At 42.9% G+C, this 24,441-nt stretch overlaps 1 protein-coding gene across 1 annotated transcript in view; it reads right to left on the bottom strand.

Annotated features, from left to right (window-relative positions):
- The window catches only part of CFAP61 (cilia and flagella associated protein 61), a 612,448-nt gene that overhangs the window by 581,717 nt on the left and 6,290 nt on the right, over positions 1-24,441 (bottom strand). The window contains 4 exon segments of the mRNA XM_082249457.1: positions 8,349-8,425; positions 17,113-17,202; positions 17,204-17,267; positions 21,402-21,564. Of these exon segments, the coding sequence (XP_082105583.1) occupies positions 8,349-8,425; positions 17,113-17,202; positions 17,204-17,267; positions 21,402-21,544 (374 nt within the window). The 5' untranslated portion in view covers positions 21,545-21,564.

Raw genomic sequence — 24,441 nt, 5'->3', positions numbered from 1 at the left:
GTGTAAGGTAGGAAAGGTGCAGAGAGCACTACTGTGGGGGTGGAAGGGGTTGATGTGAAGGGGCAGAAAGTACTACTGTGGGGGAGGTGATGTAAAGGGAGAAGAGTGCACCACTGTGGGAAGGGGTGAAGGGGTGGGGAATTGGGGCAGTGCTGGGGAGAGGGAGGTGATGTGAAGGGATGATGTAAGGAAGGGCAGAGGACACTGCTTTTTGGGGGGGGGGGGGTGTTGATGTGAAGGTTGAGGACACTGCTCTGAATGAAGGACAGGTGTAATATGAAGGGGGATTCTGAACACTTCTGTGTAGGGGTTGGAGGGAGGGGTGGTTGTGAAGGGGGTCTGAAACCCTACTGTGATGTGAAATGGGGGACTGTGATGTAATGAGGAGATTGTGATATGCAGGGGGGACTCAGGACACAGATGTAAGAACAGGATTGTGATATAAGAGGAGAGGGGGGCTGTGATGTGAAGGATCTGAGTCATCGCACAACATTTGGACATCCTTAATTTGGCTTGAAAAGAGTTTTACTGATCGTACCTCCATAAAATTTAATTCAATACCCCTGCTGTATTGGGTAGTTTGTTCAGCCACCACACACCCCAACCAATCACAGCCTGCCTCTGGCACACACTCCCTCCCAATCCTAGCCTGCCTCTTGAACACGCCACCTGCTTAAGTACAGCCAGCATCTAGCCTCAAGCTGAGCAGACTATGGAATACATGCAGGCTGTGTGTCTGCACACTGTCCTGTATCACCACCCTCCACTATCAGGAAGAAGAGGAGCATGGCCACATGACAGAACTTTTTAAACCTTGCAGAAAAAGTAAGAAAGATCATTTCTGAAACTAAGCAAAAGCTGTTAGGGTACCTGAATAGATATAACTGTATTAGAAAGTGTTTATAACATTGTATGTTCACAGCTAATTTTAGGTGCCACACTGATTGCTCAGATGCAAATGTATTGCAAAATAAGCTAAAAAATGTTATTAGAGAGCCAATGCGTTTTGCTTTGCAGGCTTAGCAGCCACTGTGCTTCTATACCAACCAGGGTGAATGACCACATATACCTTACTCAGTCCAGTATACACCAATCATTTTTTCAAGCCCTGATGAAGGGGTGGTGTTGTGGCCCCCAAAACACCTTGTCTCTATAATAAAATCTTTTACCCTGTTTTGGAATAAGTTTGTGTTTGAACAAACAGCTGACTGTACAGCTGGCTTGAGAATACTGGGATCTTGATACATTGCAACACTGGAGGTGTAGCAGAAGATTCTGCATACATACTGTATATTATAGAATGTATTTATCACTGATATCCTAATAAGGGATATTTCACATTCAGAACACTGTAGCCTAACCATAAACTTTCACCACAGTCCTATAAATATAAAGGGCTTGTACTCTTATATATACATTTTTATTTTCATTGTTATGGTTTACAGTTCTATTATGTTCCCTTGGCCTAATTTCAAGACAATAGAGAAGTCAAACCTAAGAGTACATTATGGCAAACTATTTTCCAGTATTGTCTTAGGCTTATTACAACTCAAGAAGAATCTTCTTGCCATACATCCTATTTATTTGCCTCCCACTCCTACAGAGAAGCTATGAAGAGATGCCTTTTCCGTTTGCAAATTTATCTTATAATTAAATAAACTAGGAGGGGGTGGAGGGACATCATCATGTGTCTGTAAAGGATGTAAGGCTGGGTTGATATATGTGCAAATTGGATGCGGTTTTCACTGCATAAATTTGCATGACATGCAAGTATGACCGGCTCTCAATGAAGCCGGTGCACACATGTCCGGGGTAGCTGTGGTGCGAATTTCAGGCAAAAATTCAGACTTGAATCGCACTTGAACTGGTGAACAGTAACGAACTGGACCCCAGGCTGGAAACTGGGGCCGCACATGTGTGAACACGGCCTAAACGTGTTGGGACTAAAGACTTTGGCTATTAGTGGCTAAGTGGTTAGAACTCCTACCTTGCAGCACTAGATCCTCAAATTGAATGCCAACCAGGACACTACCTTACTACGGGAGTTTACCTGTACTTACATGGGTTTCCCCAACACTCCCAAGAATTGCTGCTAGGTAATTGGCTCCTGTACAAATTGGCCTCTATGTTCTATGTGTATGTATACAAGTGAGGTAGGGATTAGATTGTAATTTTCAGGGACTAATGTGAATGTACAATATGTAAAGTAATATATATACAGTGCCTTGCAAAAGTATTCGGCCCCCTTGAACTTTGCGACCTTTTGCCACATTTCAGGCTTCAAACATAAAGATATAAAACTGTAATTTTTTGTGAAGAATCAACAACAAGTGGGACACAATCATGAAGTGGAACGAAATCTATTGAATATTTCAAACTTTTTTAACAAATAAAAAACTGAAAAATTGGGCGTGCAAAATTATTCAGCCCCCTTAAGTTAATACTTTGTAGCGCCACCTTTTGCTGCGATTACAGCTGTAAGTCGCTTGGGGTATGTCTCTATCAGTTTTGCACATCGAGAGACTGAAATTTTTGCCCATTCCTCCTTGCAAAACAGCTCGGGCTCAGTGAGGTTGGATGGAGAGCGTTTGTGAACAGCAGTTTTCAGTTCTTTCCACAGATTCTCGATTGGATTCAGGTCTGGACTTTGACTTGGCCATTCTAACACCTGGATATGTTTATTTGTGAACCATTCCATTGTAGATTTTGCTTTATGTTTTGGATCATTGTCTTGTTGGAAGACAAATCTCCGTCCCAGTCTCAGGTCTTTTGCAGACTCCATCAGGTTTTCTTCCAGAATGGTCCTGTATTTGGCTCCATCCATCTTCCCATCAATTTTAACCATCTTCCCTGTCCCTGCTGAAGAAAAGCAGGCCCAAAACATGATGCTGCCACCACCATGTTTGACAGTGGGGATGGTGTGTTCAGGGTGATGAGCTGTGTTGCTTTTACGCCAAACATAACGTTTTGCATTGTTGCCAAAAAGTTTGATTTTGGTTTCATCTGACCAGAGCACCTTCTTCCACATGTTTGGTGTGTCTCCCAGGTGGCTTGTGGCAAACTTTAAATGACACTTTTTATGGATATCTTTAAGAAATGGCTTTCTTCTTGCCACTCTTCCATAAAGGCCAGATTTGTGAAGTATACGACTGATTGTTGTCCTATGGACAGAGTCTCCCACCTCAGCTGTAGATCTCTGCAGTTCATCCAGAGTGATCATGGGCCTCTTGGCTACATCTCTGATCAGTCTTCTCCTTGTATGAGCTGAAAGTTTAGAGGGACGGCCAGGTCTTCGTAGATTTGCAGTGGTCTGATACTCCTTCCATTTCAATATTATCACTTGCACAGTGCTCCTTGGGATGTTTAAAGCTTGGGAAATCTTTTTGTATCCAAATCCGGCTTTAAACTTCTCCACAACAGTATCTCGGATCTGCCTGGTGTGTTCCTTGTTCTTCATGATGCTCTCTGCGCTTTAAACGGACCTCTGAGACTATCACAGTGCAGGTGCATTTATACGGAGACTTGATTACACACAGGTGGATTCTATTTATCATCATTAGTCATTTAGGTCAACATTGGATCATTCAGAGATCCTCACTGAACTTCTGGAAAGAGTTTGCTGCACTGAAAGTAAAGGGGCTGAATAATTTTGCACGCCCAATTCTTCAGTTTTTTACTTGTTCCACTTCATGATTGTGTCCCACTTGTTGTTGATTCTTCACAAAAAATTACAGTTTTATATCTTTATGTTTGAAGCCTGAAATGTGGCAAAAGGTTGCAAAGTTCAAGGGGGGGGGGCGAATACTTTCGCAAGGCACTGTATATATATATATATATATATATATATATATATATATGTGTGTGTGTGTGTGTGTGTGTGTGTGTTTAATAAATAAATTAATAAAAAGCCAACATGAGGTTTTGGTCAACAACTACTCTAAACTGCACATACATTAGGAGAGGACTTGGCCTTTAAACGTTCCAGTGATGGAGTTAACATTGGTGGCTGTGTCTGTGTGACTAACAATGGTACATGTCTTTCATATAAGATTTAATTGTGCCATGGATTGTTTATTTTAAGAAAACGAAATTACACAGTAAAATGTCACATAATGCATGATAGGGACAAGTGCTTCAGACATGGAACAAAAGCAAATATTGCAACAGATGTTCCTCTCCCATAGAGACAGTACAATGTGTTCTGTCAAGTGTATACATATGGAGATTAAAAAGGTGAGCTAGGAGACACTGAAAATAACCCTCTGAAGATCTCTCATGAATTATACATTCTGAGGGTACACATATTTGAATATAGTAATGTTTGTCAGATTCAGATTGGGTCTGTCATGTTTTTAGAGGGTTGGTAATTTCCTTTGATACTTCTTTTGTTTAGATATTGGAAACTCTGTGATGATTTTTTTCTTTCATTAGGCTGCTCCCATAGCAACATTTTTGTTCCTGACTTCACTGATATCAGTGCAGGCTAGTCGTCATAGGCCATCTATTCTGTTCTCATTCTGATCTTCTGATTGGCCTCTGAACATGACTATTTTCTATAGATTTGATCATGGTGTAAGCTGACTTGTAGAAGAAGTTATAAATGTGACTATCCAGCACTAAAGTCAAGAAGCAGGATAGTATATTGTAAGATTATTTGCAATTTTAATTTCTGTTTTTTAACAATATATTGCACACCATCTTGGTTTCTCAGAGTGTAGGATATGTATAGGCTTCAGTAGTAATTCTTTAGAACAATTAGAATACTGAATGATTATACAATCCTTCTTACCCATATGGCGCACCAACGATCTCAACAGCTTATGTTGCTTTCTTTGAACATCCAGAAAGAAGTTGGCATGCCCTCTAAATCATAGAGGTTTAGGTGATTCCTTTTTCACCTGGTTTGACGCTTCGCCTTCAGCATCAGTTAAATATCTTGGACATGAATCCTTCCCCTTTCCCTAGTTTTAGGGGAAAACAACAGGGGTGTCTTTTATCACCTATTTTGTTTATAACAGCCTTGGAATCCCTGATCAAACATAAACATAGCAGGAGTGGAACAGATAGGTGTACCATGCAGGCTAGCAATGTTTGCAGATGAAATGTTGGTGCAATGGTCTCCAAACTGGATGTGACCCTTTGCTTGCCTTTTTCTGGTCCTTGGGGCACTATTCCTCTCATTGATACAAAACATTATTCCTTTCAAATGACACCAACAGTTGAGCTCTATTCCTGCCACTGACACCAACAAGGGAGCACTATCCTTCCCACTGACACCAATGATGGGGCACTATTCCTCCCACTCACACCAACGATGGGGCACTATCCCTCCCAGTAACATCAACAATGGGGCATTATCCCTCCCACTGACACCAACGACTTGGCACTACCCCTTCCACTGATACCAATGATGGAGCATTATCCCTACCACTGACACCAACGACTTGGCACTGTTCCTCCCAATAACACCAGGAATTAGGCACTATTCCTTCCACTGACACCAATGATGGGGACTTATTCCTTCCACTGATACCAATGATGGGACACTATCCCTCACACTGACACCAACAGTGGGGCACTATTCCTTCCACTGACACCAATGATGGGGCACTACTCCTTCCACTGACACCAATGATGGGGCACTACTCCTTCCATTGACACCTATGATGGGGTACTACTCCTCCTACTATGTAATCTTTTTATTTCCACTGACCACCAAGACTCCTTCCCTCAATAAACCCCTTTAAATCATTACTAGACACGTGAGATAAGTCTCAAATCTTGTGGATCAGCTGCAAACACATGATTAAAATGACCTTTCTCCCAAAAATGCTGTATCTGTTTAGATTCCTAACAATCTCTGTTCTGTTTCACATCCTCTGTTCTCTGCAACAATGTATTCTTAAGTTTATATGGGGCTTCTCTAGGCAAAGTTGAAACAATTGTTATATACTGTAAACCTAAAAGGAAGGAAGGACTGGGGTTCCTAATATCTCTTACTATTACAAAGCAGCCCCAATTACCCTTCTAGCCCAACTAAACACAGGTAAAGTAATGACCCTATGGACCCTTATTGATGTGCTTGATACTGACCCTATCTCCTTTTCTTCTATAGCTTGGATCCCCCCTCGTTACTCTCCAAACCTCTCAACACGGTATTGACCCATACTTTACCAGTCTGGAATTTGATTAAGTATTCCACCTGTTTACTTTTGTTCCCAAAGCTCTCACTCATGCAAATTTTTAAATGCCCTCTCTTTACCCCAGGGCTAGAAAAATAAATCATTGATGGCACCAACAGGGCCTCAAGACAGTCTGATCCTTTTTGACCACACAGGGCATTCGTTCCTTTCAGCAACTACAGGACTTCAGTGACATACCTGACTGTGAAGGATTTCACTACCTTCAAATTCACCATCTCATGGAATACTTAATAAGAACTATGACTGGCCTACAACCACGACAGCTTTTGAGTCTAGATATCATTCACGCCTCATAACCCAGGGCCGCATCTCCCTGTTATAGTCCTCCATTCAGGGAAATACTAACATGCAAGTCCCATCGTATTGCTCAAGATGGGAATGTGACTTCGATACTGTCCTAACTTCTGAGGATTGGAGTAATTGTGGGAAGCCCTGTTTAAATCATCTTGTAATGTGATACCTCTAGAAAATTTGTTTAAAGTTATGTCACCCCAGCTAGGGTCACAAAGAGGTTAATTTACCAGAGCTAGAGAGGGCAAAATTAGTCACAATACTGCAGAGAAACCAATCAGCTTCCAGGTTTTATTGCTAAAGCTTAATTAAACTGAGGTTAGAAGCTGATTGATTTCTCTGCAGAATTGTGACTAGTTTTGCCCTCTCTAGCTTTAGTAAATAAACCCCAAAGTGTCTACCCACTTACTCATCAGTTTGTTTCCAGGGCTGCCCAGACCTGGGAGATATGAAACAGAAAACTGTGGATATGGGTATACTCTACTGTCAAAATGGTTGTTCAAAATAACCTGAGCAAAAACCTCTGGGAAGCACTTCTACATAAACTGATAGAAAACATCACCCCATGTGAGCCTACACTTATCACTCACATTTTCATGGCAACAAAGCAGACAGTTACGAGGGCGTGGAAGTTGCTAACCATTAGCTTGGAAGAGGTAAATAGCCGTGTACATGGCACCCCGAATAACGACAAACGAATGGAGATCCTCAATGATACACACAATACATTTTTAAACTCTTGGAGGCCTTGGCTCAATCAATTTCAAAGTTGACCACCAATCTTATGGAGTTGTAATAAAAATGTTGTGGAATAAAGTTTGGTATACATTAACCTCTGTGGTACTCTCTTATTTCCTCTGGATCCCAACCTTATCCTCCCTTTTTTTCCCTCAGCTCTGCCTGATTTTTTTCTTTTCCCCCTAGCACTCTAGCTTTTCTTTTATCCTCACAGCCTCTCCTCTTGGCTGTTTTCTCCAACATACAGGTTGCCCTCCTCTCCCACAGTTATCTGTTCTAGAAGTAAGCTTCCCTTTGCTCCATGAAAGCCATCTATTTATGTTTTTTTTATTGTGACATTACTTTTATAGTTGCTTAAACCTACCACTTTAAGTTTAAGTTTGTTGGTACAAACTGAGGCCTACTGATTCAGGGATTACTCCTCCACCACTTGTTGATTAATGCATCATCTACACCAGGGATCTCCAAATTTTCCAAACAAAGGGCCGATTTACTGTCCTTCAGACTTCACAGGGGCCGGACTGTGGCCAGTGGGACTAGAAAAGGTCCTGACGTCAGTAGGAAAAATAATGCCCTATTGTTTGTTTCACTGGGAGTAATTGCGCCCCATTGTTGGTGTAAATGGGAGGTATTGTCCCCCTTTGTTGATGTCATTGGGCCCCATTGTTGGTGTCATTGGGAGGAATTGTGCCCCTTTAGTTGATGTCAGTGAGGGGGGGGGGGGGGGATTATGCCCAGTTGTTGGTATAAGAGGATGTAATAGTGCCCCAAGGGCCGGATAAAAGCAAGCAAAGGGTTGCATCTGGCCCCTTGGCCGCAGTTTGGAGACCATTGATCTACACTGTACTTCGGAGATAAACTATTTTGTTGATGTTCATATTGTCCTTTATTTAAGCAAGGGTTGAGACTTTGTATAGGCATTTCTGTATGCACTCTGCCATATCTTGTATGTGTATAACCTTTTGCTTTCTTTTTTTAATAAAAACAAAGTGAAAGAAAGTAGTCACGACTAGTGTCTTTTACCAACCATGCTGCAAAACACACCACACAGTGCTGGAAGGTAGTGATTTTAGTCATTTTATATATATATTTACACAGGAAAGAAAAACCGTATACCTGAGGATTTCTTGAATGCTCTGCTGTGAAAATTCCTCCTTAGTCACAAAAAGGTGCAAAAACAATGTGTTCAGTGGCTGCAAATGAGAATGCATAATTATTAGGAAGAAGGATTTTTTTACTTAATTTAGTTAGATGAAACTATGCACATTAAAGTATTAAAATATTCTAAACAAACAGTAAAAACACTTTAAGCAAGCCCTCATCCAACTCTTACTGTACATCTTCAAGGTATTTGACAAAGGCACTAAAAACTCAGCTCCTTGCCCTTTTATTTTTAAAGAAGTATGACCAAAGCTCTGTTGGCCATACTTCTCCTTTGGATCACAGAAGGGCACTTAGTTTTGAACTTCTGTGACACGCTGTTGGCTGATATCACAGAGCCGGTCCAGGCTCTACAGGGATCCCGACAATAATGTCTGGATTTGCCCAGATGCCTGACTGGCAGCTGGCTCAGCCAGCTACTCTTGCCCCCACCACAGTCTGGTGCTCCAGTGAGTGCTGCAGGGGCAGAGCACAGAGCGGTGACTGACAGCCAACTCTCTGTGCTCTGAGCAGACCAGAGAAATGAGCGATCAGAGGTGTTTGATCGCTTAGTTCTCAATGTAGAGCTGGCAGGGAACAGCTTCAGTTCAGATCCATGCTGCAGCCATCTACTGTAGATGGCACCACCCTTCGCAAGCTTCTGGTGACAATTCGCGGAGGGTGGATCTACGGCATCACGCCCCGACACGGACCTCCACCATCTTGTTGGTTGGCTACCTCAGTGATATTTATAATTATTATTATTATTTCAGGTTCTTACAGTATATAGCCCTGTCAATTTACGCAGCGCTTTTACATATACATTGTACATTCACATCAGTCCCTACCCTCAAGGAGCGTACAATCTAAAGTCCCTAACTCACATTCATACATACACATAGTAAGGCAAGCTTTTAATCGACTTTCTAAATGTGTGTGCATTACTTTATTAAAATGATCCAGTTTTAAAACGTACTATACCATGAGGAGGGGGTTCTTCTTCATTGCATTGGATAGTGGATGTTGCCTTTGGCAAATAACTACCTAACTCTTAGATGGATTACTTGACTGGATACTGCGCTATTTGGCTGCTAGTGTGGCAGCCAAATTCTTCTAGTATGAGTTTGCAGGATTGAAGTGGCAGTGTTGGTGGAGGACTCTTCTGCCCATTTTATTACCATATAACGATCACTATAAATGATCCTTAACACCTCATAGAGACTCATTACATGTGCTTGCATGTTATCGTGATTTTTACGGGGATGAAACTTTATTTGCTATCATTGATTCTATGTATGGTTTTTATTATTTGAGAGATATTTTATTTAAAGAGATAGAGTTGCATTTTTTACTATATATGATTTAAGTGTTTGGCCTACGTTTTATGCTAGCTGCTATAGGTGCTCTGTTTTAGGGGATTTATTTCGAAGCTATGGCATATTTTAAGTATTTTGGTAGGTGAGTATGTAAGTTTGTTTTGTTTTTTTATTCCCATACTTCTCTGTAGGAGGTTAGATTCTTGGAAGCCTGTCCATCTTCTAATGTTAAAAAATAGCAGGTGTTCCTAGCTAACAAATTCAAAATATTTTTTATATAAAATTGCTAAGAGGTTGTTTACACTTGTAGTCTGAGGAGGTAAAAATCGGTTGTGCAGCTGTTTTTACTGCCCCTCAACCACCCCCCTTTAAGCTGTAAAGTTAGCTGGATAGGTTGTACACATGCCACGACTGTGATGCTTTCCAAATGATACCCTGTGTTATAGAGTGATTTGTAGCAGAGCACAACCCAAAGCTGTGGCACTATTGCCAAGGCTTCTAGCTATTAAATTGTGATTAATCCCTGTTGCACATGTGACATCAACCTTAGAAACTAAAAAAAAAAAAAAACTAGTCTTTTTTGTGATCTTTGCGGGGTAATTACTTCCCAGTACAAGAAGGCATAGAGGTCAGGAAAGACTTTTTTTAAAGTTTTACCGCTTGTCAGGAACATTTAACATTCACTTTAATGTCCATAGTTTGGGTTTAAATGCAACCTTAATTAACCTCTCTTAAGGCTGGTACACACAGGCCAAATATCAGCCACTATCGGTCCATTCAACAAAAAACAGCCAACATTCGGCCAATGTGTACAGCAGCCTGTCTGGCTTTTGTCGAACGGGCATGCTGAAAAACCAGCAGCTAATCGACATCTGTTGGCTGCGAGCGTTGACCAGTGTGTTCTGGTGGAGGGGCAGTCCCCCTCTCAGAACACAATAGCTCAGCAGGGAGATCGCTGTACTAACATCACATAGTTAGTACAGCAAGCTCCTCATTTTTGTTTGTTCAGCCTGCAGCAGTGGCGTAACTAGAACCTTCAGGGCCCCCGGTGCAAGAAACCATAAAGGCCCCCCCCGGACTCCTGACTGTGGCCCTTCCCTTCAAGCCTGGGGCTATTCCCACTGATCCTGGGGCCCTTTACTCCCGTTGCAGGGCCCTTTATTACGGTCCTGCAGCGGGAACCTTTCACAAGTTCTGCAGTGGGCCCCCTTCCTGCAATCTTGGGGCCTCCGGACGGTGGTGGAATACCAGGACCCGGTTGCAAGTGTGACCTTTGCGATCCTGGAATTTCACCCACTGGTGTCAGTAGTTTTTATTTTTTGGTATTTTAATTGTATTATATATATATATACCGTATTTTCCGGCGTATAAGACGACTTTTTAACCCAGGAAAATCTTCTCAAAAGTCGGGGGCCGTCTTATACGCCGGGTATCGTCTTATACGGCGGATGCTGGAGCCGAACTGGAGAATATGCGGTGGGGGAGTGAGAGCACTTCAGCTATGCTGCCACACAGACTGCCTAAGCTAACAGAACTCCCATCCAGGCTCCCCCGCCCCTACCTCTGCCGCTGTCTAAGTTAAAAAGCCTGTGATTTGTTGTTGCTAGGGGCGGTCCTAGCAACCAATCTGCCTGTTAAATAGAAAGTTGGACACTTCCTGCCTTATGCTCGGACATGCTGCATCCTCTATCTGCTGTGTAAGGTAAGGGGGGGGGCTGTAAAGGGCACTGTGAAAGGGAGTAATGTGCAAGTAAGGGGGGGACAACTGTAGAAGAGACTGGGATACAAGGAGGGTGACTGTGGAGGGGATTGGGAAACAAGGAGGGGTACTGTGGAGGGGACTGGGATGCAAGGAGGGGGGTTGTAGAGCATGGCAGCTCCCATGGATTTATTGTTTTATACTTCCTTTCAGCTTTAGAGTGAATTTGTAAAAGTTTAATCCACTTGCACTGTTTTATGCATACTCTATATTTTAACTGGAAAAGTTGGGGGTCGTCTTATACGCCCAGTCGTCTTATACGCCGGAAAATACGGTATATAGATATATATATATATATATATATATATATATATTATCATTTTATTTTATTTTTTTACAATGTCACTGACTATGACTCTGTCCATTCAGAAAAGGAAGGAGCTGGTAAACTACATATTTACCGACCCCCTTCCTGGTTCTCTATTGTGACACATCCCCTGCAGCAGCCAGCAGGAGAGGGGAGGGAGCACAGTAGGGGGGGGGGGGGCAGGGGAGCACACAGGGGCCCAGAGACAGCAGAACACAAGTGAACTGAATAGGAGGAGTGGCAGGGGCAGCATACAGAGGAACCAATCTCCTCCATTTTCCTCCTGCAGCTACAGGAGGAAAAAGGAGGACAGTGATTTCTCGACATGCTGCCCCCGCGCCCCTCCTATCTAGGTGTACAGGGGAGCCGCACAGCCCCCCTCGAGCATGGGGCCCGGTTGCAATTGCAACCCCTGTAGTTACGCCCCTGGTTTGCAGGGTGCCTGAGGCCATAACTCCAACAGAATTACACAAAGATTTGGTAACAGTAAATAAATAGGATCAGGACTCTGCATACGGCATAGTTGGACTAATTTACCAAACAATTTGAATGTACTCAGATGCAATGATGAGACTGTAAATCAGATAGAGCAGCTAAATTGTACACTCATAGTATTAACTACTTGTGTATAATGGTTGTATAGATGTGCAGAGCTATGGCATTGTACACACTAAAAAATTAGTTTAAAAATTAAAATTTAAATTGATTTTTGTCAGAAGTATTACAACTCCACAGAGCGGTGGGTGCTGTGTACTTCAATGAACTACAGAGAAATGTTTTTTTTTACGGTAAGTCAAAAATCCCATTTTCTCTTTCGTTCATTGATGGACACAGCTGCTGATCTTCTTATCCATTGGGACGTCCCATAGCAGTGTTAAACATGAAGAGTGGGAACAGCGAAAAATAAACTCCCAAGGCTAAGTATAGCCAACCAGGTGAACAGGAGCTAAACCAAAACAACTGGAGCTCACCTGAAAAAAACAATACACCGTCAAAGAGGACCAGATCCTCTAAACAGCAGCCTGCAAAACCTTGTGACCAAAGGAAGCATCCACAGATGCCAACACATCCACTTTATAGAACTTTGTGAAAGTGTGCACCGACGACCAGGTGGCTGCCTTGCAAACCCGTGTCACTGACGCCTGATGACAGAAGGCCCAGGAGGCACTGAGCGCCCGAGTAGAAAGTGCCTTGACAGGGAAAGGAGGAACCTGACCCTTGATGGAATAGACCTGAGCCACCATCTATCTGATCCATCTGGAAATGGTCACAGAGGAAACAGACAACCCTTTCCGAGACCCATCCGTGAGCACAAATAGTGAGTCTGACTTTCTAAAAGACTCCGTAGCTGCCAGGTACACCCTAATTGCCCGGACCGTATCCAAAGCATGCAAAGCAATTTCCTTTGGATGTTTTGGCCTGGGACACAGGGAAGGCAACATAATGTCTTCATTCAAATGAAAATCAGAGACAACCTGAGGAAGGAATGACGGACAGAGGCGAAGAACCACCTTATCTCTGTGGACCACCAAGTAAGGTAAACGACAGAATAACGCCGCCAATTCCGACACCCTTTGTGCAGAGGTGATAGCCACCAAAAAGGCCACATTCTGGGACAGTGTAAGCAGGGGAATCTCCCAAAGATTCTCAAAAGGAGGCTTCCGGAAAACCGGGAGCACCAAAATGAAGGCCCAAGGCGGCAACAGAGACCGCGCTGGAAAGGTGAAGTGCCTAACTCCCTGAAGAAAAGTACGTACCAGGGAGTATGTGACCAAGGGCTGTTGAAAGAGGATCGCTAAGGTCGACACCTGACCCTTGATAGTACTCAAGGCCAGTTTCTGCTCAACCCCCTATTGAAGATAGGTCAAGAGCCATGCCACCGAAAAAGAACGAGGATGAAAAAGAATGAGACTCACACCACGCAATGTACGTCTTCCACGTATGATGGTAGATCTTCCTAGAAGTAGATTTCCTAGCTTTTAACAGTGTTGGAATCACCGAATCAGACAGACCTTTTATCCATCAGCACCTGGCATTCCACAGCCAAGCCGTCAAAGTCAGCGACTGTAAGGAGGAAAGAAGATTGGTCCTTGGGACAGCAGATCCTCCCTGAGAGGAAGCTTCCAAGGAACGTTGGCGACAAGCCGCACCAGATTGGCGTACCAAGCCCAGCGAGGCCAGTCCTGGGCCACTAAGATGACCAGAATCCCTTCTGCTTCCACCCTGCGTAGAAGTCTTGGCAGTAGCTTGAGAGTGAGGAAGGCGTAAATCAGACAATACTGACCCCATGGGGCCACCAGGGCATCTGTGGAGTCTGCCAGAAAATCCTGTGACCAAGCAACAAACCTCTGCACCATTCTGTTGAGCCAGAATGCAAACAGATCCACCTCAGGGATGCCCTACCGGAGACACAACTGATGAAACCTCCAGATGTAGGGATCACTCCCCTTGGTCCAACGCCTGCCGACTGAGGTAATCCACCTGACAGTTTTCCACCCCAGGAATGTGTACGGCAGAGAGGGCTGGAACGAATCGTTCTTCCCACCTTAGCATGCCGGCTACCTCCAGAGCCGCCAGGATACTTATTGTGCCCCCTGGTGATTGACATAAGCCACGGCCATGGCATTGTCTGACTGAATGCGCACTGGACATCCCTGAAGACGATCCGTCCAAAGTTTCAGGCACAGTCTGATCGCTCGGAGTTCCAAGACATTGATCGGTAGTCTGGACTCTTCCAGTGTCCATATCCCCTAAGCAGAATTTTTGCAGAGTATGCCTCCCCAGCTGAACAGGCTGGCATCTGTGGTGACCACTGTCCAATACAAGGGGAGGAAGGATTTGCCCAGCCGAAGCGCCGAAGAACGAAGCCACCATATCAGAGACTCTTTCGTTCCCTGGCTCAGCCGGATCTATTTGTCCAAAGACTGTGGATTTTTGTGCCATTTGGCCAGAATCTTCCTTGCCAGGACCTTGTATGGAACTGTGCAAATGGAACCACCTCGAAGGTAGACACCATCAGGCCCAGCACCTGCATGCAATCCTGGAGGGATGGCCATCTGCTGGAAAGCAGGTGATGAATTGCAGCCTAAAGTTTCTGGAGTTTGTCCAGAGGAAGGAGCACTCTGTCTAAGGCCGAGTCTAGAGTCAGACCCAAATAGTCCAGCTTTGTTGACGGAACCAGAGCAGACTTCTGAAAATTCAGAATCCAGCCAAACTCCCTCAAGCTCATATGGTGATTTCCAGGTTTTCCACCAGAGCAGTAAGGGACTCTGCTCACAGAAGGAGGTCATCCAAGTAGCCCAGTACAGCAATCCCCCATTGGCGTAACAATGTTAGCACCAGGCCAATTTATTTTTTAAATAAAAAATATGTTATACTTACAATATCTGCACCTGCTCTGAGCAGTTGGTTTTGCACAGAGCAGTCCAGGTCCTCCTCTCCATGGGTCCCTCTTCGTCGCTCCTGGCCCCTCCCTCCTGTCGACTGCCCCCACAGCAGCTTGCTATGGGGGCACCCGAGCTGAGCCTCAGCTCTGTTTGTCTATTCAGACATGGAGCCATGATCGGCCCCGCCCCCTCTCTCTCCTCATTGGCTAGCTGACTTTGATTGACAGCAGCGGGAGTCAATGGTGCCCCTGCTGTGTCTCAGCCAATCAGGAGGAAGATTCCTGAGGTAGTCATGCACATTGCTAGATAAAGATGGGGCTCAGTTAAGTATCAAGGGGGCTGAGGGGGGCTGCTGCACACTGAAGGCTTTTTATCTTAATGCATATAATACCTTTACAATCAATTTATTGAAGCATATCTGCGTAGAAGTCACAAAAAGAGCATTTACTGGATGCTCACTGCAAACTGCAAAGGGGGACATTAAAGCAGAACTTCACTCTCTCTGTCAACATTGAATATTTGAAATCCTTATGCTGTTAGTATAAGTAAATAGATAGAAAGGTATATTATGTTTCCTTGTTTTAATCTATTCTTTTTTTTACATTTCTTCAGTTCCAGGACTGGGAAAATGATGTCATACATCCCAGGAATCTTCAGGAGGGGAGAAGGATGGGAGGGGTTTTCTCAGCTAAGCACACCCTCCTGTCTGCATGCCTGGGCTAAGGGCAGATGGATTTCAGGAAGTAAATGCTACATGAATATTCTCCCCTTACTCAAGATGGCCATGGCCAATGCTAGGGGGTGTTTTTCAAAGTGATTTCCCAGCAAAATAAAGCATGGAGACAAGTTTACTTTCAATATTAAAATGAATTTAAAAGCTATTTTAGTTTGTGGTGCTCAGATGCAGTGTATTTCCAATTTAAGAGGGTCTATTTCGAAAACACTTGTTATAGGAAGTTTAGAATGAGGCTGCCACCTTTTCTTCAAGCCAAACCTGAACATGTTAGGGACGCACTACATTTTTTTTTTTTTCAGTATACACTATAGGATTTTAAAAGACGTGGGTAGATTGTCGTGGCGGGCAGTTGGTGTGGCCGAACTGCGATTGCTATGCATGGAATGCAGGAATCAGTAATATTTAATGTACAAAATGCAGGGGACAGGAGTCTGCAGAGTAGGAGTCTAAAAACAAATCTTTAGGCTCACCTTCCCCCAAGCAAAAATCATTTCTCTCCCTCACAGAACAAACTCCCCCCCCCCCCCCCCCCAACCAAACACAAGTCCTCCCCCACTATCTCCAAAATCCCACTCCTAGCACAATCCCCCCTTCCTCCGCATCCCAGAACTTATCCCCACACCGCTTAATCTCCTCCCTAACACAAATCCTTTTCCCCTACCAGCACAAATCCTCCTTCCACAATTACCAATTACCCACCGAGCAGCACAGCCCCCATTCCAGTACAAATACCCCCCCCCCCCCCCAAATCCTTCTTCTAGTACAAATCTTAAGTTTTATAAGAGATCATTGCCTGTATTGTCAGCGCCGTCTACTGACCAAAATGCGATATAGTTTTCTGAAATGCCTTAATAAAGTTCTGTAAACCCTGATGTTGCTAGGGGTTCCTTCAGCAATAAGCATCTCCTGCCTCTCAGATGAGTAACTACGGACACCAATACCTTAAGCTATATGTAAGTGGGGATTCTTTCCAGTGATTACAAATGTAAGGAGCATTCGTTCCGGTGACAACAAAGGTAAGCAGCATTCTTCCCAGTGGCTACAAATGTAACAAGCATTCTTCCCAATGACCTCTACATGATATACTGTACTGTGAGCTGTAGATATATAAATTATTAGCGGGGTTCCCTGAACTCAGAAAATTATTTGAAGGGTTCCCCCGTATCAAAAAGTTTGTGAATGGCTGATATAGAGTTCTTAGGAGACTGTTTCTAAATTCTAATTTGTTATACTCACTGTGCACTCACTGCTCTGCTCATAGTGTTTGTGTATCCATTCCTCCCACTCTGATTGGTCCACCACATCCCAGTTTGGATAATCCAAGAAAAGCAGCATGAGCGATGACACTGTTCTGATCATCACTGATGGTCACTGCCAGGCAGGATTTTTCCCTGAAATCAGACAAAACATTTTTGCACTATACGTTATTTTTAGATTGAGTACTACAGTAAAAAAAAAAAGTAAGTTTTCATTGCCATTGGACACATGTAATATTGTTTGTGAGTCAAAGTCAGTATGGGAGTTAAGACTATACTGGGGGCATGCTTATTCAAGGTCTGTGACTCACTAGGTATTAAACCCAGAATAGGGATAACAACCTCAGATCTTGATCACAAAAAAGAAGCCAGCAATGGCAGCTCCCATATTTTTATCCTTACAGGTTATTTTTATCACAAAGAAGTTGACACCATTTTTAAGTCTGTAATTATTCATTGTGGTCTAAAGCCAGATTTGGCAATTTACAGTATCTGCAATGCACAAAATGCTTGGAACATTAATTACGAGTAGACTTAAAGGATTACATGTAGTTGAATTTATAAAATCACATACTAAACATAACTTTTCTTACAGTTGCATGGTGAGATTCTTCACTAATAAAGTTATGAGAAAGAAAGAGAGAGAGAGAAAGAGAGAAAGAGAGAGAAAGAGAGAGAGAGAAAGAGAGAAAGAAAGAGAGAGAAAGAGAGAAAGAGAGAGAGAGAAAGAGAGAGAGAGAAGGAGAGAAAGAGAGAGAGAGAAGGAGAGAAAAAGAGAGAGAAAGAGAGAGAGAAAGAAAAAGAGAAAGAGAGAGAGAGAGAGAAAGAGAGAGAGAGTGTGCATATTTGTGTTATAACAGATTTAAAACTGTACACCAAATAGATTATATTCCAGTGTGATTATAAACAGAGCAAGCAAAACTACAAAGAACCCAAAAAGGTTTCCTTAAAGCTCCTTTACCTTTAAGTAGGGGTGGGCTCCCTCCAGGCACACCTGCCCTTAATCTATCCATTATTATATATGTGCTCCAACTTTGGTGCATCGCTCGTGTGAAAGGACCCTTAGGACTGCAGTACACTGGGATCCCATGATATGGTCTCTGCAGCTAGCTTTCGCATGCATTCGCAAATGTGTGCAAACTAAACCTCTTGTCTTAACGTGAACTGTTACAGTACACACGGCCAAATATCGATTGGTATCAGCCGGTTCAACCCGAAACCAGCCAACATTCGGCTTGTGTGTACACCAGCCTTTCTGACAGAAGCCGGCCAAAGGACCAGCTTCTGTCGAACGGGTATGCTGGAAGACCAGCACCTGATTGGCATCCGATCAGCATCTGATCAGCCCTGGCAACTCCTCAGTTCGTTTTCGTTCATCCCACTTGTTTGAATGAAAAAAAAAAACAACTGACAGTGTGTAATTGGCTTCAGACAGGGTTCATTCGGTTTGTTGCAGGCTGGCTGGTAAGTGAGCTGGGAATTTGTTTTTTTTTTACATGCATCACCCTTCCATGTGCTCCTTACTGCAAAGGCCAGTTATAGGTTGGGGTGGTTGCCATCTGTTTGTACTCTTTGAGCTCAATAACCCTTCATTATAACTATGATTGTAAACTTTTTATAAACAAATTAAGCTTAGGGTGTATGTGATGCTTTTGATTTAAAAACATTTGTATCTTGCTAAATACCTATATGAGGTACATCGTGATAGTAAAATTAAAAAAAATATATATTTCAAATACCTTTTTTTTTCCGTTTTCATAGCAGTCATGTGACTGCTATTTGAAGAGTTATTCCTGGGATCTGGGGGCTGGGGACTCTTTGTGACGATTGGCAACTGCTGTCAATGTCACATACATGTATCAAAAGTAAAAGTAAAATCACCTTGCTGTAGGTGGAGTAGTGAGGATGGTTGACATCCCAGGACACTCCTTGTGTCGGCTCAGCATGGGGTGAAGCTCCATTTTAAAAGGGAGAACTGACCACGCTAGGACGAATCTGTTTCTGTGCCAAGCATGGTCAGAAAATAACAAGGAGGAAAACTAGCAGGATCACCAGGTACTGTACTTGAGTCATTGACTCGCATATCCAAATTTGAACTTGGACCCGCCGTCTAGCGGCTTTTAAGATGATGGTATTGCCCCAGATACTTGATCTATTCAGGACAATGCCAATTGTGATACCAGATTCCTTTTTTATATCTTTACAGGCCATCGTTTACAAATACCTATGGAGGAACAAAAGACCTTGTTGCACATTCGAGAAGTTCACCAAACATAGGCTAGCTGGTGGTATGAAAGATTACTATATAGCAACTGTAGTGTCACAACTAAAATACTGGTTTGCCACCTCACCTATGGTCAGAGATAGACTCTGAATCTGTCCTGGGCAAAAGCCTCTCAAAAATTTTATTGGCCCAATATCTCATGCATAAAACCAACACAGACCTTCCTCCAACTATCTTAGCCTCTATTAACGCCTGGAGATTGATTATTGTCAAGAAAACATCAGATTTATCCATAGCCATACCACTATCAATAGAGATATGCCAAGTAATTATTCCCAACATCCGAATGGTACTCTAGAGGGATCCATTGGCTACAGGATCTCTTCCAAAATGACAACATTAAATCCTTCCTATCACTTCAATCTCAATACCAATTACCAGGGAAAGAATACTACACCTACCTACAAATTAGATCCTTGCTTCGCGAACATTCAGTAAGAGCATGCAATATTCCCAAGAAACTTGCAGACTATTTGTATAAAACGAAGTCCCCTAGAGGCGGTATCTCCCTAATTTACAGGACACTGAAGGATAAAAATGACTTCTGTAAATCCAACTCATTTTTAGCTTGGAAAAGGGATTTGTACCAATCCTTTACTCCTTACCAGTGGGAATAGGCTACGTCCTATACCTATAAATCTACCAAATGCGCCAATCTATGGGAATTGATGCACAAGATCACACTACGCTGGTACCTTACTCCCTACCGATTATCAAAGATTTACTCACAAATCACTAACACCTGTTGGAGAGAATGTGGACAGGTAGGGACTCTCTATTATACTCTATGAGCATGTAAGTAGTTAGCTAATTACTGGAAACCCCCTTTAATTTTTCTTCAGAAATGATCTCTATACCAATACAGCTCTCCCCCAGCTTGGCATTGCTTAACTTGGGCATATAGACAACTTTCCCTACCATCTTAGAGTAGGGATTTCTAACATGTTATTGGCCGCAAGACTGGTTATAGAGAGACATTGGAGGTCTGCTCTGCATCCTCCTTTGTATGAAGTAATATAGACAATACAGACACATTACACATATGAAACCATGTTTGCCTTAACAAAGGGATCTCACAAAAAGGTCTCTGATAACTGGTCTGCCTGGAAACAATGATACGACAAATGTAGACATTCCTACAAATAACCAATATCCCTATTTTTACCTGTTAAATGCAACTAATAACAGTGGTGCTAAGATTCGCTTAAACTCTTTATATTTTTATTTCTTTTGTTTACTTCTATAGTCACCTTTACCTGGTATCCACACCTACTTATAATATGTATATCAACGTACCCTCCTTTTGAGATAATCTAAATAAAATATGTAAATAAGATGAATCCAATGTGGGGCAGCTGTGCCGTCTGCCCTACCCATACCACAGATTAATCCCAGTGGGGTGGGTGGCACGGTAATCCCATAACTGGCGACTTATTTTATCCATTATTCATGTCTAAATATGATATATCACTCTGATATTGTATTGATTCACGTTTCTCTGCTCTACGGTGTGACAAGTAATGTTGACACATGTATTCCCTATAATTTCCTAATGTTTGTTTATCTCCGCAAATAATCAATAAAAATTAATTAAATTAAGCAAGCAACAGGTTCTCAGGGATCCACTCAATGACGGTCACATTCACTGATTTATAAATTCACTCTTTCACTTAAAGTGTATGCGACAGCTGCAGTAAACATTTTATTTCTAATTGCCATGGGGAAAAATGTTCTTGACTCTATTAGCCAATCACTGGCCTGCTTTACATCAGGTCTAACTAAGGGCATGCAGCACCATGTACATGTACGGTTTTCAGATACTGTATATGGTAATGAGATTTTAAAGATCCTTGTTGTATTCCTATATGGGAATCTGAAGGTCAACATTATTTTTTTGCTATGGGTAGTAAATTTGTGCCACCCCAATCTTCCTTTTAACCAATCTGACATGCAGTAACGGACTCATTATTATCATAGGAACTTACAGTAAATATATGACATTCACATTTCCAAATATGATTTGTGTGGACGATGTTTTGAGCTCAGAAATATCATGAACATCGAGAGATTCTGTTCTCCGGACAGTCACTTCTTGTGTTGTGCCACTTGCTGATGTCAGGATAGTCATGATGACTGGAGAGGGTTGCGCTGAAATATAATAGAGACAGAAATTCTGCTGAAAAAAAATGTTCACGCCAATTCTACATGTACCCACACATGTAATATATATCGATTGTTCTGTTCATTACATGACTTGAACATGAATCACCAGATTTATTTGAGGATTTACTGCATATCACATTTAGGAGTAAGTCTATGTTCACATCTATTATTAACCATTATATATAACACTTACCGGTATATACACTTTTTGACAATCTCCCTTCCTTCCTTCTTGTTTCTCTCATTATTCTTCACACTCACAGTTACCCTCCTGTATATATATATTTTAGGATACCCTGACTACATCCTGTCATTACTCTTTGAGTATTCTCCTGGCTCTAGGACTACCATCCTCCTACCCGTCTCTCGACTCATTTAGAATAGTTGGACGTGATCTTTTGGGTAAGGAAATTGTAGATCGATGCCTATATTGCCTCCTCCTTAACATCAGCCCTATTATTCAATATATAGTATTTATGTATATACTTCATTATATAACCTTCCCATTTTCACATCACTCCTTCAGATCCTCTATAATATGGGACCTCCAACTCCCTTTATTTAAACACAACTCGGCCTGTACCTTTGGGGATTAGCTCCCGTGTTCGCCTGGGGGGGGGGAGTACCTACCTTATGGTCTGTGATCCATCTGCCGAGTTGCGATCTGCGTGCCATTCAGGTGTGTTTTATATGGTCTAGCCTTGTCTCTTTGTTGATCTCCTGGCATTTCATATGCTAAGGCCCCGTTCACATAGGGGCGATCCGACTTAGAGGGGCGACCTCCGAGGTCGCGGTGCGAGCAGCGCGCCGCGACCTCGGAGCGGCCGCCACGGACTTCATAACATTGAAGTCTATGGCGGTCGCCTCCGGGTCGCCCCAAAGAAGCTCCGGACCCTTTTTCTAAGTCGGAGCGACTTGTGTCGCTCCTATTAGAACGGGTCCGCAGCTTCCCTATGGAAGGCGACCTACGGCGACCTGTGAGGCGACCAGGTCGCCTCACAGGTCGCCTTAGTGTGAACGGGGGCTAACCAATATACAAATGTTTATGCATGATATATGTTGTTTATTAAAAATACATGATTTTTATTTTGTTTATGATACATATTCTCTTCTTTTCTAGTAGCTCTGTTGATGTTCATATAAACCCCTCAACTGCCCCTGAGGAAGCGTTTTTTTGCAGCGAAACATGTCGGGCTAAGTTCTGGGCATCATCGTTTACTACATCTATACCAGCCAGTATATTTACATTTGGTTGGTTTAGGGTTTGTAGAGGTTTCTGCGTAATCCCTGTGTAGGATACGATATTGTGATTTCCATTTTCTGTGCTACTATTTGGCTTGTACTCTCATGTTTTTATTGTCTTTTGTATACACTGTTGTCTCTGTGCAAAAATACAGTAGATGTTTTTACTGAGATTGTTCCAATAAAATATATTTTGCTTTTATATTTTTGGATCATTACATTGGTCTTATGACGGTACCCCTTTAGAAAGTCCCCCCCTTCCGCCCCCTCCCCCCTTTTTATCTTATGTTCACATCTATGCGGGCTGTGCTTGATGCATTTCCGGCTCGTTTTGCATTTTTAAACCCTCGTTTTTGATGGGTTTTGGGTGCAGTTTTCTTGCATTTTTGCATTTTCCCCTTTAAAAATACTGTATATAGCTGTTTGCTAATGAGCGGGCCAGGAAGCAGGCCACTGCATCCTTAACCTCCACCTGGGCTGCTGGCGTCACAGGGGGGCCGTGCCACCAGCTATTTATGAAATGTCACACAGCGTAAGTGTAGGTGGCAAGTGGAGCTTTTTTTTTTTTTCCCGGGTCTTGGGGTGGTGTCGGCGTTGTGATTGACAATGGATCGGGGGGCATTGTTTTTTGTTTTTTTTATAAAGGAATTTTTAAAAACTGGCTCCTGTCTTTATTCACTTTTACACTTTTTTGGTGAATGGATAGGGGTACCCCATACCCAATCACATAGGGCGGAGGGCTGGCATCTGAGGGCCCCCTTGTGAAAGGGGGCTTCCAGAATACGATAAGCCCCTCCCCCGCAGACCCTCAGGTTGTGGAGAAGAAGCCCTTGTCCCCATCAACATGGGGACAAGGTACTTTGGGGTGGGGGGTGCCCCAAAGGACCCTCCCATGTTGAGGGCATGTGGACTGGTATGGTTTAGGGGGGGGGGGCTCTCTAATCCCCTCCCTTTCCTGACCTGCAAGGCTGCATGCTTGGATAAGGGTCTGATATGGATTTTGGGGGGGACCCCATCCCGTTTTTTTTTTTTTTTTCATTTTGACGTGTAGTTTCCCCTCAAAATCCATACCATTTTTTTTTTATTGCTGGCAATTATTTTTTTTACATCCAGGTGTCAGCGGGGAATTCGGACAGATGACAGCCGATGACTCATCGGTTGTAAAGGCTTTCCGGCCTGCTCCTTAGCAACCAGCTATATACAGTTTCTGGTGCGAATCCATTGAAGTCTATTACACGCAAAATGCAATCTGCTGCAGGAAAAAAATCCCAGACCATTTCCAAAAACGCATTGGCTGAAAAACGCATAGGTGTAAACTTGTACCATAGGAAACCATGTTAAATGGACTGTAGTGAGTTTCTTAAAAAAATGTAAAATGCACAAAAAAAGCGCACTCCTGCTACATCGCTGGATAAAGATGGGCTTAGGTAAGTATTGAGAGGGCTGAGGGGGTCTGCTGCACACAGAAGGGTTTTTTTTTTTTTTTTATCCTAATGCATAGAATGCATTAAGATAAAAAAAAAAAAAAAACCTTCTGCCTTTACAATCTCTTTATAATTCAGTAATCCATGGTTTCACCTTGCTTTGCACTTGCTCAGTTGCTCTCAATTTTGAGGCACG

The sequence above is a fragment of the Pelophylax lessonae genome (assembly GCF_965119305.1).
Source record: "Pelophylax lessonae genome assembly, chromosome: 3".
NCBI lineage: Eukaryota > Metazoa > Chordata > Amphibia > Anura > Ranidae > Pelophylax > Pelophylax lessonae.
Note: the sequence above shows the minus strand (reverse complement) of the source record. Positions and strands in the feature narration are given on the sequence as shown.